At 37.4% G+C, this 15,638-nt stretch overlaps 1 protein-coding gene across 3 annotated transcripts; it reads right to left on the bottom strand.

Moving 5' to 3' along the window:
• Positions 1–878: 878 nt before the first annotated feature.
• Positions 879–14,714, bottom strand: LOC139985076 (tudor domain-containing protein 7-like). Of its 3 annotated transcripts, none has more exons than XM_071999274.1 (11): positions 14,405–14,714; positions 12,972–13,077; positions 12,252–12,345; positions 11,041–11,416; positions 10,445–10,521; positions 9,447–9,700; positions 8,838–8,943; positions 8,432–8,587; positions 7,985–8,080; positions 6,100–6,212; positions 879–3,876 (listed from the first exon to the last, which is right to left on the bottom strand). In XM_071999274.1, exons 1-11 carry the CDS (start codon positions 14,511–14,513, stop codon positions 3,777–3,779), a joined length of 1,587 nt encoding a protein of 528 aa, XP_071855375.1. In that variant the 5' UTR covers positions 14,514–14,714; the 3' UTR covers positions 879–3,776. The 3 variants fall into 3 exon arrangements, with proteins under 3 accessions (XP_071855375.1, XP_071855374.1, XP_071855376.1); XM_071999273.1 differs by lacking the exon at positions 6,100–6,212 and adding an exon at positions 5,430–5,542 and having other exon boundaries at positions 14,405–14,711; XM_071999275.1 differs by lacking the exon at positions 6,100–6,212 and having other exon boundaries at positions 3,779–3,876; positions 14,405–14,711.
• Between the last annotated feature and the right edge of the window lie 924 nt (positions 14,715–15,638).

Raw genomic sequence — 15,638 nt, forward strand, 5'->3', positions numbered from 1 at the left:
TCAAAAGTTAGGAGAGGGCTATTCCACATCGGAATGGCTCAACAGAAAGCAAATCAGGTCCTTTATCACTGTGACTAGAAGACCCGAACGAAAAACTGGCTGTTTCGATTCCTCCGGGGAAATCGGATAGTATCAGATAAAAAATCGGTATAGTATTCCGATAAAAAATCGGTATAGTGTGATCGACCCTTAAGAAGCCATGCCAAATATCTGGCATAGGTTTTACAAGGCTGTTACTAGGTTTGTGCAAGTTCTACACTGATGCTTCATCAGATTGGTGTAGTACAGTTTTGATTTTTTTGGTAATTATGTCAATTCAAAAAGAAAATTCAATTGTATCCCAGAGTTGTTTGAAATTTTCCTACAGAGAACTTACCAGGAACTTATTGAGTAACAGAACACCTTTGTGTGAGAAACAGGTCCAAACTTGTAATACTTATTTTTGAATATCTATACAAAATAGATGTTTTTGTTGTTGCAGAATTTGAATATATCCAAGTAACTTATAACTCTCCTTTAATAATTATAAGGATGGAGTCATTTTCATACAAGTTTTAGATTTTCAGATTTTTGAAATCATGATCTTGTACAGATGCATCACTGTTTAGTGTTAGTCGATATAAATTCAATAATTCTATCAAAATATTGTATTTCTATTTATATGCAGGCAAGGTTTTTGATAGCCAGCAGATTCAGTGACTGCCACGGTAACAACTGAATAATGTAATCATTTTAATGAGTATATTTTTATTAAAAACCATTGTAATCTTCTTCCCTAGATTTATTTTAAAAACTGAATTGAAGGAATTTGTACATCACTTTTTGGTGTGTGTGTCCCCATCTGTGGTAATTGGTGAATAAAGGACTTCCAGAGAAAATGGTTTTTTGGTCATTTATTTTAAGTTTACAACAAAGACTTCCAGAGAGACAAAATCTTTATTCATGCGCAGTTGTTTATGCATTCAAGTTATATTGCTGCAGAGAGAGACTTTACAAACATCATAGGAATATGCTTCAAGTTCCAACAAGGGTCAGAAACTTGATTTAAGAAAGAAGAATTCCTTTCAGCTGGTTAAACTCACAAAAGGTTTCCACATCTGTGAGCAAACAGACCAAGAATGTGTCAAACACGATATCATTTGCAAATGTAACGTTGGCAAAGCATTCAGTTTCGTCCTAAACTACTCTACAATTTTGATATTAACATTACTTTGACTGCGCTCCCTCCCTCCTAGCCAAAGTAGTAATGAATCACTTCAGTATGGCAGAGTCAAGTCTTTACCAGTAATGTTCCTAATGCGAGTTGAGTCACTAAACTTGAATCATTGCCTGAACCTCTGTGGCAGGAAAAAACTTAACATATTTTGTAAGTTGGCTTCATTTAAAGGATGTGAAGACTCGCGCAAAAAGAAACGTCTAATGCCGGTTCTCTGACCTAGTTTCGAATGAGGTGTAACAGAAGTGTTAGACACCACCATCGATCCCAGAAAATACACACAGCTTGCTACTGTCGGTAATTAGACATTGGTGTACAGTCAGTACTTACAGCTGCGGTCAATACCCACAGCACAGTGTAAAAACGATACAGTGATGGACATCTCAGGTCCAGCGAAAGATAACAAGGTATCACGTTTCATTACTGTCTGCATTTTGTAGCGACACGAAAAAAACGTCACTTGCAAGCAACAGAAAGTTAACTTATTCAGATGGCCGCACATTGTTTGGGGCGAGTCTTCAATGCCTTTAACTTTGGAAATTTAGTGACTCTAGTCATCACCTCTGTTACATGACATTGCTCCTATTTCCGGCAGCAGTTTGATATATTTTTCAGATGTTAGTAAATAAGGTTTGATATATCGGAACCAGAAATGTACTGGATGCAGACGTTACAGACACTGTCATGCAATCTCTTCTGTCTGTAACACCATGGAGCTCCATGGTAACACATACAATACTGATTCCTGATCAGATTACACATCAGCTGTTTATTTTATCCAATGATTAAACTAACCACTACAAGGACATGATGGTTATCTCTTATTACCAACTTGAGAGGTAGAATTACAACAAAATTTGATACCATTCGGGTGGATCTGAAACTTGATATCAGGCAGTTTTCAGTTGTCACATCATATATGAACATGTTGGATGTATGTAATGTGTGGAGGAAATGAAACCACAGGGGCATAACACCTAAACCCAGAGCATTGAGGATCTTCATCTTCCATGGTATGGAAAGTTGCGCAGACAATCTTCCATAGTTTGCAAGAGGACTGAGTTTGGACAAGCTAGCGTTTTTTTTTTCAAGTTATAACGATGTTGTTATCTGTAACAAACAGAATAATCATACATGGAACTGTTTTTCCTTCAAGGTGATAAAACCATGATAGACTGGCCAAACCCATTGGATGTCTACGGTAGTTTTAGGGTGCCCCCCCCCTCCCATTTAACATCCAACTTACAATTTGTTTTAATTCTACCTCTCATGATTTTGATATTTGTTTACTCTAAGTATGCTAATAAATCATAGCAAGATTGGTGCAGGAATCAACCTTTGACCTGTTTGACACAAAATACATACAAACTGCCATTCAACTGCTATTCGAAAGGTGGAGAACTGAAGGCGTCTAAATATATGATTAATTATTCATCGATTATTACTAAAGATGATTAATGGCTTATGCGGAAACGAAAAAGGCTGTCATAACATTATTAATTTATTCTGAAAAAAAAAAAACCCAACCCTTTTCTTAACCAATCGGGTTTACCATCCAACTAACATGAAATTACAGCATAGTAGGTAACATATAAATAACAATTTATCAGGTAACAGATTTAACAAAAAAATGAAAATTGTTTACTAGCTACTAGCAAAGAGATAGCTGTCTGCAATTTCAACTGAGTTCTTCAAACTAAGTTCTCGGCCTCACCTGGTAGCAATTGGTAACTGTGATTAGACATGCCTTGGTTCGTCAATTTTCGTCGAAATTATCGAGAAATGCTCCAAAATGAATCGCAGATATTTTTAACTTCCCTTATAACATCAAGTCTTCTGATAAAAGTTCAATTTTTGAACCAAAGTTATTGCTTGTTCCTTTTACATTGTTTTCTCTCAAGTACGGCTCAAATTGTCGACAATTACATCTTTGAGCCAGCAACAGAAGTTAAAGGTCGTGATCCAGCCCTCCTCCCATGACATCACCGATGCACAAAGAAGAACAATTCAAAACCCATCATCACTCACTGGGAGCATTCTCCAACATGCATTTCTTTTCCTCCATCCTCCCAGTTTTTCTCACATATTTGGCTTGTTCATATAGTCGCCAGACTGCAAGTTTTATAGTTAATGCGATTAATAATAAGTTCGGATCGCGCTGATCCTTGCAGATGCACCCTGGATGAAATCAGCCAGTTGGGACTACTTTGTCACAACTTGGCTTGTTCATTTAGTCGCCAGACTGCAAGTTATATAAATGTTTGCGATATATAATAAGGATTGCCCTGATCCTTGCAGATGCACCGTGGATGAAATCGGCCAGTTGTGACAATTTTAGAAATGTTAGTACCTCTCCACCAAACTCCAAACCCTCCTGTCCAATAGAAATATATTTCAGTACCGCTTAGACTGCCACCACAATTGGCACTACGGCGTAACACTACCGAGTAATTGTGCTTGCTTGTTCCAACCATGTGATGACATGAAGGATCCAATCCTCTCCGACACTTTGTTTTTATCATCGTACCAGATCGGTGGCAGTGAGGCAAACGTACTGATGTTAATTTATTCTGCTGGACTCGTCTAACATAGCAATATTCAACAGAGTGTCATTGATGCATCTGTTTTCATTGTACAGTGTGATTCGAAGTGGATCATCTCTGTAATGCAAAAAGAGATGAAATGGATGTCAACTAAATATATATCTATATATATATATATATATATCCTACCTTCAACCATGTATATATATATGTATATATATGTATGTGTATGTATATATATATATGTATATATATATATGTATATATATATGTATATATATATATGTATATATATATATATATATATATATATATATATATATATATATATATATATATATATATATATATAGGAATAACGGAAAAACTGTTAAACAACTATGCTGCATTTAGAGAAAGGCTGGATCTCAAGTGAGATACAATAATTGAATTAGGTAAGTGATTGGAAGTAAAACAGCCAATGTTTGGTTTTTGCAGAGCTTTTGAGCAAAACTAGCTCTTCTTCAGTGCATGATCACCGAAAGTGACAAGGAGTAGCAGGAATTGAAACTATTTATGATATATATATATATATATATAGTACAAGAAACTCCATCCTGATTTTTTCTCAAATTGACTGAATTTCCATTCTGGACAAAAAATTGTCTCTTTTTTTTATTCTTATGAAATGAAGCTGGAGGAACATTTTACTCCAAGAGTCATAATGCCCCCCCCCCCACATCACCACAACTAGTTTCTCTTTCTCTTGTCTAAAACCATTCATTTACATATTTCTCATAGCATTGTGTTTAATATAATTCATTGAAAATTAGCCTTTAATTAGAATATTGAAACACCTTCCTCAAAAAACAAAAAACATAACAAATAAAGGAGTAGGACAATGATCAAATGCAGGTGGAAGGATAGTAAAGGAGGTAATTTAAACAAACATGCACATTCAATCCATGATTATAAAGGAGATTGGACACTAAAGGTTAAAAGCTAAGTAAACTCAAACATGCATTCATGTATCTTGTTAAAATTATATACATGCAAATATATTTTGTCACTGCAAATTTTTCCTTTCTGTTTCCATAAATTGTATACTTTCTGTCTTGGTCCCCCCTCCCCCTCCTTTTTAAAAGTTTTGGACTGATATGGATAGTGTCACGCTGCTATCTATTGCGCAAAGCAATTTTAACAGATACATGGACTGACTCCAAATTCAGGGAAAAAATATACCAGTTTGTATCGAAACCAAAATATCTTGCTGCAACTGCGACTTATACCGTAAAATGTTCAACACAGTGGCCGAGGGTTGGGGGGGGGGGACAAATTAAAGACACACAAGCAGGTAATGGAGAGAAAAACTAGAGAATGCTCAAAACGAAAAGAGATAAACTGCTACGCAAATGCTTTTTTTAAAACTGAAAGTGAAACGAACACAAAGCCACCAAAGGAAGCACAATTCACAAAATAAAATTCCTTGCAAACATTAAACATAGACCTGTTCAAAGAAATAAGATAAGTTTATATTTGACCCTAACACTAAAGATGTTTCTTTAGAGAGCCCAACAGCAAGCAGATAAAGGAGAGATTCACACCAAGCAATGGAAGGGGTGGTCGGTGCACAGGTCGGAGGTCGTCACCGGGACGACGACCTCTCTGGCAACCGCAGTGACGCTACTGACCTGTTCTTAACTTCCGCGTAACATTCTTCGCCAAGTGCCAACCAAAGAAAAGGTCTCATTATTTTTTCTGTAATTTCAATATGCTCTAGCTTATCAAGGTAACACGCAAAACTCTGGGAAACAAAAATATAAAGGTAAATGGAATAAAATAAAAAAAAGAAGTATAAAAGTGTCAGTTTATGATAATTAGTTTTTAAGTTGATGAGAAAATTAGTCGTTAGTACAGAGACACATGATGTCCAGATGTTGATTGACTGGAAACAATCTCCCGAGAGGATGCAAATTGAAATGTTTATGCTTATTTGTTGCCCTGAACTCAACACACCTTCCATACCCACCCCCCCCCCCCGCATTGTAAAACCTATGGTGGGAGGTATTTACTTGCACAACTGCAATTTTTACCACGTGGTTTCTGTAAAACAGTGCTTTCTCATTTCCTCACAAATTAAAGGTTCCTGGAACCTTTAAAACTGTAACACTGCCCTCTATGGGTTGTTTATATGTCAAAGAACATCTGGACAAAAATGTCTTCTTTTTTTTTTGTAGTTTCGTTCAAGTGAACGAAAACACAACACGTGAAAACATTCAACGAGTCAAAGGAATAAGAAAATCACAGACATAAAAACGAATCACGGTGAGTGATGAAGGGTCGGCATGTTTTGGATCTTACCTCCGCACTACCACAGCGGTCAATATTCGATTTAGTGAGAGTCGGCAGAATGACAAGATAATCCGATCTGAATTTGGCAAAATGGGGCTATTGGCTAATGAGCACAAAACTGCCTGAGGATTTACAAATGTAAAGATACACACAGAAACAAAAGAGACAGCTGAATAGACAGAAAAAGTGACAGCAAAAAACAAATATGGTTTTACCATGTCTCTGACCTAAAGAAAACTCTGGTGAATTAACTTCCCTGCAGGTCTTGTGATTATAAATTAGTTTCGTGTGACTAGAGCAGTGAAGGTTGTATGGCAGGGCTAGGGTGTTTTGAATGGTCCAAAATCAGATTTGTAGATTGACGACTCAGATTGACGAATCAGATTGAATTGTAACTAAATACAAGCCCCCCCCCATCACCCCTTCCCGCCTCCAAGTAGGTTAAGTGATAATTTTCTATCACCCTTCAACACTTTGGAGGTACTGAAATAAAGGGCTAAGATCCACCTCATGGGGGATTTTTACTGGCCCAAAAGCTTGGTGTTCTATTTACCATTGGCCATTGTTGCTTATTTTGCAACATTTCTTCAGAAAAACAGAATCTGCTGTTTTGGACAACCAAAATGCAAGACCCGGTTGCCAAAAGGACAACCAGACAACAACAAAAAATCCTTAATAAAATTTGCCCTGTATGGTAATTGCAGTGTTCTATTATCTGAAAGGAAGCATACTACCACTATTAACAACACCAAGGAGGATGTTCTCTATAAAGGGCATCCGTTGTCTGTTTGCCTCATTTACATATCGTTAAAGAAATCATACTCTGTGCAACTAAATCAGTCTTATACAGTTGTTATAGGAGGAAAGAGAATATATTGAATGAATTCGAAGAAAGGTTAAAAACAGGAAATTCCTACCAAATAAAGTGAACATAGTATTAAAAATTAGATATTTCTAGATACCTTTACCATCAATAGTAACATTCTTACACATATGGCTTCTAGAGGTGAAAGAAGACTTTGAAACCTTCCCCCCCCCTCCCCCACTGTCCATCTCACCACCCCTCCCCTTCTCCTGCCCCATCCCTTGAAAAAATGTATATTGTGTTACTGTCACAGTTGCTGTGTACTAGATTAAACAAGTGCCAGAAATGAGTAGAATTAAATATTCTTTTTAGCCTTTTCTTTTTGGGGTGGAGGGGGGGGGGGATGGAAGGGTACTTTTTTAAACAGCATCATATGGAAAGTTGTGCCACTTTTTGCCTCAATTGTTACACTCTTTGAAGGCCTCAATACTGACATCAAAATTTTTCAGTTTGAACAGTTTCATTTTGAATAGAACAGTTCAATAACAATGTTGACAAAATTTTAATTCCCTGTCTAATTATGGTTACTGTTACATTCACAGAGAATGCCAATCAAGTAGTGACCTTTTTGCCTTTATTGGTTATTATCATTTACATTCATCCATGTGTGACATGTACTTGTTCTCCAGATAAACTCACCTGTTCTGGTAATATGCAGTATCTGTTAAGTAACACTCAGTTCAATAACAACAACACTTAATTCCCTGTCTAATTATGGTAACTGTTACATTCACAGAGAATACCCATCAAGTGGTGACCTTTTTGCCTTTATTGGTTATTATCATTAACATTCATCCATGTGTGACATGTGCTTGTACTCCAGATAATCTCTTCTGTTCTGGTAATATGCAGTATCTGTTAAGTAACACTCAGTTCAATAACAACTACAACATTTAATTCCCTGTCTAATTATGGTAACTGTTACATTTACAGAGAATGCCAATCAAGTTGTGACCTTTTGCCTTTATTAGTTATTATCATTTACATTCATCCATGTGTTACATATGCTTGTACTCAAGATAAACTCACCTGTTCTGGTAATATGCAGTATCTGTTAGGTAGGTGTCTAATGTCTTTCAGTGCTATCTCCTCCTTGTCCCCATGATCCACTAACATACACAAGGCCTAAAAAAAAAACAGACAAGGAAGTGAGTAAAAACCATCAAAATCACTGAAGATGGGAGAGGAACAGAACCCAATACCACTCGCAGGTAAACATGCGTTACAAAGTAAGCTGTGGTGGGGATGTTGAGGGAGAGGGATGAAGGGCTAACAAGTTTAAGGGATCAAAACAGGTAGGAGGGCACTGCTACACAATGGGCAAAAGGATATAACATTCGTACAGAGACTACAACCACTGGGAAAGAAAAGTGGTTGAAAGTGAACGAGAAAGTAATTAACTGATGTAATCATTAATTGATGTAATTAATCAATGTAATGAGCTCAAGTCATTTACAAAGCTAGAGGGGAACTCACCAAACCATCATAGACATCTTCCACCAATGCTCTCAGCCAATCAGATCCTGACTTCGCAGCGTAGTAATGACCGACCAACGGGTCGCCCTCTAGTACCAACTGATCCTCCTTGGAGTAAAACTCTACCATTTTACTTTCTAGCTCGGCAAGCTTTTCCTGATTAAAATAAAAAGAAAAAAGAACAAAGATCATAGTAAACAACCAGTTTACATAAGAGAGAATCAGAAAGCTGTCCAAAATAAATTGAATTATCTTCCAAGGTTAGATAAATACACAACTTGTAAAATGATCCATGATGTCCATTTATATAAGGCAGAAATGTCATGACTGATTAGGACACCTGGACTTACTTTGAGGAAAAGTAAAATAATATAACGGAGCAAACACTGCCCAAAAAATGACTCACGGAATAATCGTAACCGACGATATAACAGTAAAAGTGGGAGGTGTCGTAGATGAGAGAGACGTGGACTTCTAATTCATCATCTTCTGGCATTGTTAGAGCAGGCAAACTAAAATAAATACAAAATGGTAAAAAAGAGAAAAGTTAAACAAACTCCACAAAAGTAACAGCTACAAAGGAAAATCCCAGCCCACCACCATTAACCTCTCCACCTCTCCCCTCCCCTCCCACCACACACATACATACGCACAACAAGTACAACTAACATAACTTAACTCAGTATTGTTTAGATGATTCCAGAATGAAGAAGGGTACAGAAGATTTGGCTTTAAGAATGTTAGGTGCACTATGAAATGAATTCTAAACCAACGGTACGGATGTTATTTTACTCTTTTTTTTTTCATCTTTTTTTCTCTTCATACACTTCAACTTATAATCTCCTTTTATTAAGGGGGGGGGGGGGTGGAGTTGGGGGAAGGCATATTGCTTCTAAGCCACAGGGAACATGCATTACTCATGGGGACCTTGAGTTGTTCCCCCCCCTCTCCCCCACACACAAACCTGGTTCTATTTTAATTGAGCAAAGATGATCTGAATGATCCATTTCCTCACCTGGTGGGAGCCGTCATAGTCGTAACATTTCTGTCCATCGTGACCTGCCGCTGGGAAGACTTGTCTGTAGGAGCAGTGATGGATAACTTCTTGTAGATGATGACATAATCGTCAAGAATACGATCCTTGTGGATGAGCTCCATCTCCGCCATCTTGTCTACCAGGTCGAGTGCCACATCCTCCTTATATTTCTTTCTGTACTCGTCTGGTATTGCCGCCATGTGTAGGCCATGTGAAGAAGCGTCGTCTAAAAGCTTTACGTGCCGAAGAAATTATGAGAAGAGGACATTTTTTTCGATGTTAAACTAACGTGACGTCTCGTCCAACCATTTCGGAGTCAAACCTAATCAATTCACCTCAGAATAGTGGCAAAGGATAGGCAGCCAAAGAGGTCATTAATGGACAGAAAAATGAGTATTTACAAGTACATTAAATTGACGTAAATCAGTCTTTGTTGGGATTTACTTGTAGAAACTTTGCGAGGACTTTACAAAGAGTGGTTCCTATTCTGAGTGAGGGTCCTGACCCAACAGTGGGTGGGTTGGAAAAAGGTTTTGATGGGTCTCTGGCAATTTTCTCTTTAAAACGGTGTAATATGGGTAGAATCAGTTTTAGAATATGCATAGCAGTTTTGGGTCTTTCATATTTACAGTAATATCACAGCAATACTTAGTTCTCAAAGTCAAAAGGTGAACAATTTATTGTGTTATCACAGTTCTGTCTCTGTAGTGATACAGTTCTTTAGTTATTTAATAGTAATAATAATAAGCAGTTATTTTTACAATGCTTAAGCGACTACAATTGTGGGAAAAACCTGCAAGGGCTAATGGATTACAACTTACACTTCGGCTGGCTTCCAATTCAACATTTTAACTCAAATTTTGGAATCTTTTCAATTTTAGAAAGTCATTTCAGATGGGAAAATCGTAGACTGCTCTAGGATGAAAAACCCACCTTACTAAGACCTGAAATTGAAAAGCCAAGTCAACAACACTAACCTGCAAAATTCTGTCCATCTTTGTATCTTCAGAAACAGAGGACTTGACCTTTTCCGATTTGACCTTGGAGGTTTTACCTGGGGACAAAAAATAAATTAACATTTATGGGATATGTTCACTTTACAAAAAGTGAGTGATGGCCTGGTCTATGGACTTGTCGTTAAACAAACATCCTGACTACTCTTCTGCCGCAAGCTCTGAAAATTGTAGGTCATTTTTCTGATGCCTGTAAAAAATTATGCGACCCGCCGACTTGTTTTCACGGCCCACTCGTGGGTCTCACCTCATAGAATGTTGGCCATTGTTCTATTGGATATAATAATAACAATAGGGCAGTTATTTTTACGATGCTTAAAGCAACGTTGAAACGTTGACTTGAAATTTGGAATTTTTTCAACTTAGAAAGTCATTTCAGATGGTAAAACTTCAGCTTGCTCTTGGATGAAAAACCCATCTTACTATGAGCCCGGCCAGATATCGAACCCCGAACGCTAATCATCATTGCTCCAAATGCCAAGGAAAGATCTATTCAATAATTCATAAATAAATAAATACAGCAGTTATCTGCTATTCAAGAGGGGGGAAAAAAACAGCACCTTTGGGAGGTGGTGGTGGTAGTGGTTCTTCCTCAGATTTCTTACGAAACCGCGGTGGAACTTCTTTCGAGTCGTTTGTGAAACCACGCCCTCTTCCCCTTGGAGGTTGTTTGAAGTTGTTGGGTTTGTTAACATTTGGCTTGTTGACGTTCTGCTTGGGGACGTTCTGTTTGGCGACGTTCTGTTTGGCGACGTTCTGCTTAGCGATGTTGTTGTTGTTGGGTCTAGTGAAATACGGTTTGGTTTTGTGATGACCAGAAGAAGGATTTCTTGAATACGGTTGAGACTGAGTACCATTGCCAAATCTTTTTGACCGTGGCGGTCCGTTGCCACCGCCACCTCTCTTGGACCTCTCCGGTATTCTGGCAGGTCTTTTCTGGAGTGGAAAGAAACTTTGGATGTCACTGTGAGGGCTTGTCACCGTGTAACTGTGTGACTTGTCACTTTGTGAACTATGCATTTACCAAAATAAAGAAATGACTGACTGCCACTGTAGCAGTAGCAGTTATACCTATATGCACCCTGGCTAAGGTATTACTGGTGTATTAGTCAATAAACTAGGAGCTGGTGTTTAAATACGTGGTTTGCATGCTTTATCGGTTTAATCCAGGATATTAGAAGGAATATACTTCAGAAACCAGATGATACATACATGTATTATATACATACTTTCTACTACTTGAAAAAGAATCTGTGCTTCTAGCCAAGTTTTAATTGTCCATTGCCTTTGGAAACGGGAGGCACAAGGTCACTTCAGGAGCCAAAGTAACTAATGGTATTAATATATGACTGTCATTTTGTATATAATTCAAATTGTGACTAATATACCAAGATATCATATTAAACTTAAAGGCAAAGTTGTAATTGAGTCCAGCATATCCGAGCCCTTAATCCTTGTCATCTCTGCCATTAAAATTTTCCTTCTTTTTTGGTTTTTTGTTCTAAATCTTTGCCTGAATTATGGATAGGGTCCTTTAACATCAGCAGAGTCCATGGCCAAATAGACTCTAGTTCTAAAGGTGGCTGGTGGTTCGTATGTAGTTATATATAATGTTACATGTGTGCAGTGGGAAGCTGTTAGAGCTCTTTATTCAACAATATTAGTGTAACATGTGTGCTAAAATCCCACCCCCACTCCTTCCTCTGCCCTCTCCCCCCCCCCTTGTCATCAAGCCACATGTATTATAACCATAATTGTCAACAGTACTCACTTTCTTGTTCTTTTGTAACTTCACCATCTTCGCAATGTGTTTTGTTGCTTCATTTGGAACGCCGAAATAAATGGTACTTCCTGAGGCATCCCGGCTAATTGTAAACATGTAATAAAATTGAAACGCTTTGATGGAAAATCTCATTTGGGACATCCCCATATAACTTACTTGATTAAAAAATTAGACTAATAGGTACAAGTAAAAATGGTAATTTTGAGCTTGTCATTTTTTAAAAATTTTTTTAAAGTCAGTCTGTATACTTTAAAATGTGTGATATGTATTGCTGGTAAGAATATGAACTTCATATGACTAAACTCACTACCATTCTGATGAAAAAACAACCCAGAAGTCTCTTCCAGTCTGTTTCCATAGAGGTTTGATCAAGATGGCACTAGTCAGAGAGAACGCTCTAGATAGTGATACGTTTTTATTTCAAAGTGGATAAATAGCCGTCAGACGGTTCCCGATTCCAGTTTACTATTTAGCCGTCACTTCCGTCTGACATGCGCAGTTATCAATCTTGCCGACTTGTGATTTTTTTTTTTCAGTTTATTTATTTATTTTTTTTCATTTTGGGTTTTTTTTTTGTTTAGAAATGACAGCTAAATAGTAAACTGGAATCGGGAACCGTCTGACAGCTATATATCCACTGCCTATTTATTTTCGAGACTAGTTCTGCTAATTAAATGACACTCTAAGAGGTAAGTATCAATCTCTCACCCCCTTGGTTCTGCAGCATCTGGTATTGCGTTGAGATACTTTTCCAAAGAGTTGTAACCAAATTTAGAGAAGGGAATTATCCCTCCTGACCACACATCATAAACATCTGAAGAAAGAAAAAGAGTGCCCAAAGGTGAGAACACGTTTTCAGTTTCATGATACTTTCCAGGGAATGATTTATCCCGTATGATATCACACAATACTGTGCAAAGTTGATATAGACAAGTGCCAAAGATGAATAGCAGTTTTTGTACACATGAACAACAGTATTGTGTAGGTAAACAACTCTGGTCTCTTAGATTCTGAAAGAATGACTTGAAATATACATGAGCTATTATACACACGTCATTATACATACTATTTTACATGGGCTTGTATACACACTTAATGCAAAGAAAATGTACCTCTCCATCTTGGTGGAAAGCGCCTTTTGATGTGGTGGAATTTTAAGGCCGTGGCTATTCTTACGACTAGTCGTAACAATTATTTATAAACTATTCTTACGACAAAGGCGAATTCAAGCACAGTTAAGTAAATAAAGCAACTGCGCATGTAGTAGGGGTAACCCTAACTTTAACCCTAAACCCCAATCCTAACACTAACCCTAACCGGAAATTATGGTTACTCCTGGTCGTAAAAAATAGTACTCCTGTCATAAAAATTGCAACTGCGCATGCGTAATCGAAAAATTATTCTTACGAACAGTCGTAAGAATAGCCACTTTGGAATTTTATCTACCATTTATTTCTTTATGTATCAAATGAATTAATACAAACTGAAAAGGAAGCATTTATTTTGCACCATTTTGTTAAGGTATGATTAACTGAGAATTGTCAAATAATTTTGGGGGTATTCCCCTCCCCCCCCCCTAAATTTCATGGTGAATCTTTTATTACTTTTAATAGTCATAGGCTTCCTTAAGTTTGGGCAGGTTAGCCACTGTTCACCTCTACCACTGTACCAGCTCTCCACTAGTACTAATTCATATTTTATTTCATACTTCTGTGATTCTTTTTTATAAAAATGTAACATTTAACATTCAATGAAAGTTATTACTCTTCGTGACTCCTTATTAGACATAATAAAACATTTAAAAGTATCCATCGAAATATTTCAGGTCAATTTTTTTGTCGCGATATCTGAATAGGCAGTCCTATGCTAGTTTTCGCAAAACCGCTACATGACAATAGTTCGTACTCAAAACTTACTTTCACCAACGGCAAAAAAGCAAGCTTACTGTAACAAAATAGAATGAAAATTACGCCAACGTAAGAATTTTTGGAGTTTTGAATATTTGGAGCTGTGAATTGTTGAAGTTGTTGATTTCATATTTCATTTCGCGAAAATTGCACCACTACGCTGTAGCACTTGCCTGTCCTACAATCCCTACAAACTACCCAGTAAGAATGGCCTCAACCTACAGTACCGTTTACCTTGTAAATCTTTTGCGTTCATCCCATTCTTCTCGGCCAACAAATGAGAGCGGATCATCGCCTTTACTCTTTCTTCATACTCTGCTAAATTTCCTTCCTGGATCGCCATGATGATAAACGGTGCAAGTGCCAAAGTTTACCCTATATTTACAACACTATGAAGTTACAGGCTAAGCAAGTTAGTGTACGCCACAGAGTAACGTTTCACATAATACGCCGTTGACTTGAAGTAATATAATACACACGAACATGTGACTCAATGGTCTGGTGAACAATACATAGATTGTGTCAACCTGGACCCAGGTTAAATATAGCGCTGCGTGGTCCCTGCAAATGGTATACGTCTCAATAATCCGCGTACACTCACTTTTATATTGGTTCGTGTATAGCGTTTAGAGAAAATATTGATCCTACCAAAGGAAGGTAATCTTGCTATAATCATTGGTTAATCAATCGATCACAAGTTGCTGGTGTGCCAAAGAGCAAAAATAGAAAAATAGGGCCATTGTCGGATGTCCACGTCGCCACTTGTCAGTGTCATCACCATGCAATAATTAGTTTAGTATAGTAGGAGAAAAAAGGATCAGGAGGAACACACAAGTTCCCATCAAGGACCCTATAGTAGAGAGAAAAATCTGAAGATACACACACTCAAACCCGATTACAATGCTTAAAGTGCTTGTCCAAAGCATTCTTAAACCCATTCACACGACTTGCGAGTACAACTTTCTCAGGCAAACAGCTACACGTCATTCACAACCCTATTAGCAAAAATGTTATGCCGAAATGTAACATCTGGAGTTTAAGAGCAAAAATAGAAAAATACTCGCAAGTTTAAGGGCAAAAATACTCGCAAGTTTAAGAGCAAAAAGTACTCTGTTTCCATTCTTGAGCGTTTTCTGTTCTATAGTTATGCAGCAGTAATTAACTATCTGAAAAAGATTGACATAATAAATAATGGAGGGCACTGCAACGGTTGATGCTTTGGAGCGTGTATTACTATTAGGCGTTTACTGCCGTTTAGTTATGTAAAGAACCAAACTTTACTGTAAGACAAGGTATAGGAAGGATACCAGCATGAATGGCATCCCTAACGATGTCAAGAAGTCCTCCATAATATGAAAGTATTCTCATGTCATATCTTAGTCGATTACTCTTCACTGCAGATGGACTGACGGAATTGAAGTTATTCCTTGGTGTACCTTTCTATTAACTTGATAGAAAGGTACACCAA

The sequence above is a fragment of the Apostichopus japonicus genome, chromosome 17 (genome assembly GCF_037975245.1).
Source record: "Apostichopus japonicus isolate 1M-3 chromosome 17, ASM3797524v1, whole genome shotgun sequence".
In the NCBI taxonomy this organism is placed as follows: domain Eukaryota; kingdom Metazoa; phylum Echinodermata; class Holothuroidea; order Aspidochirotida; family Stichopodidae; genus Apostichopus; species Apostichopus japonicus.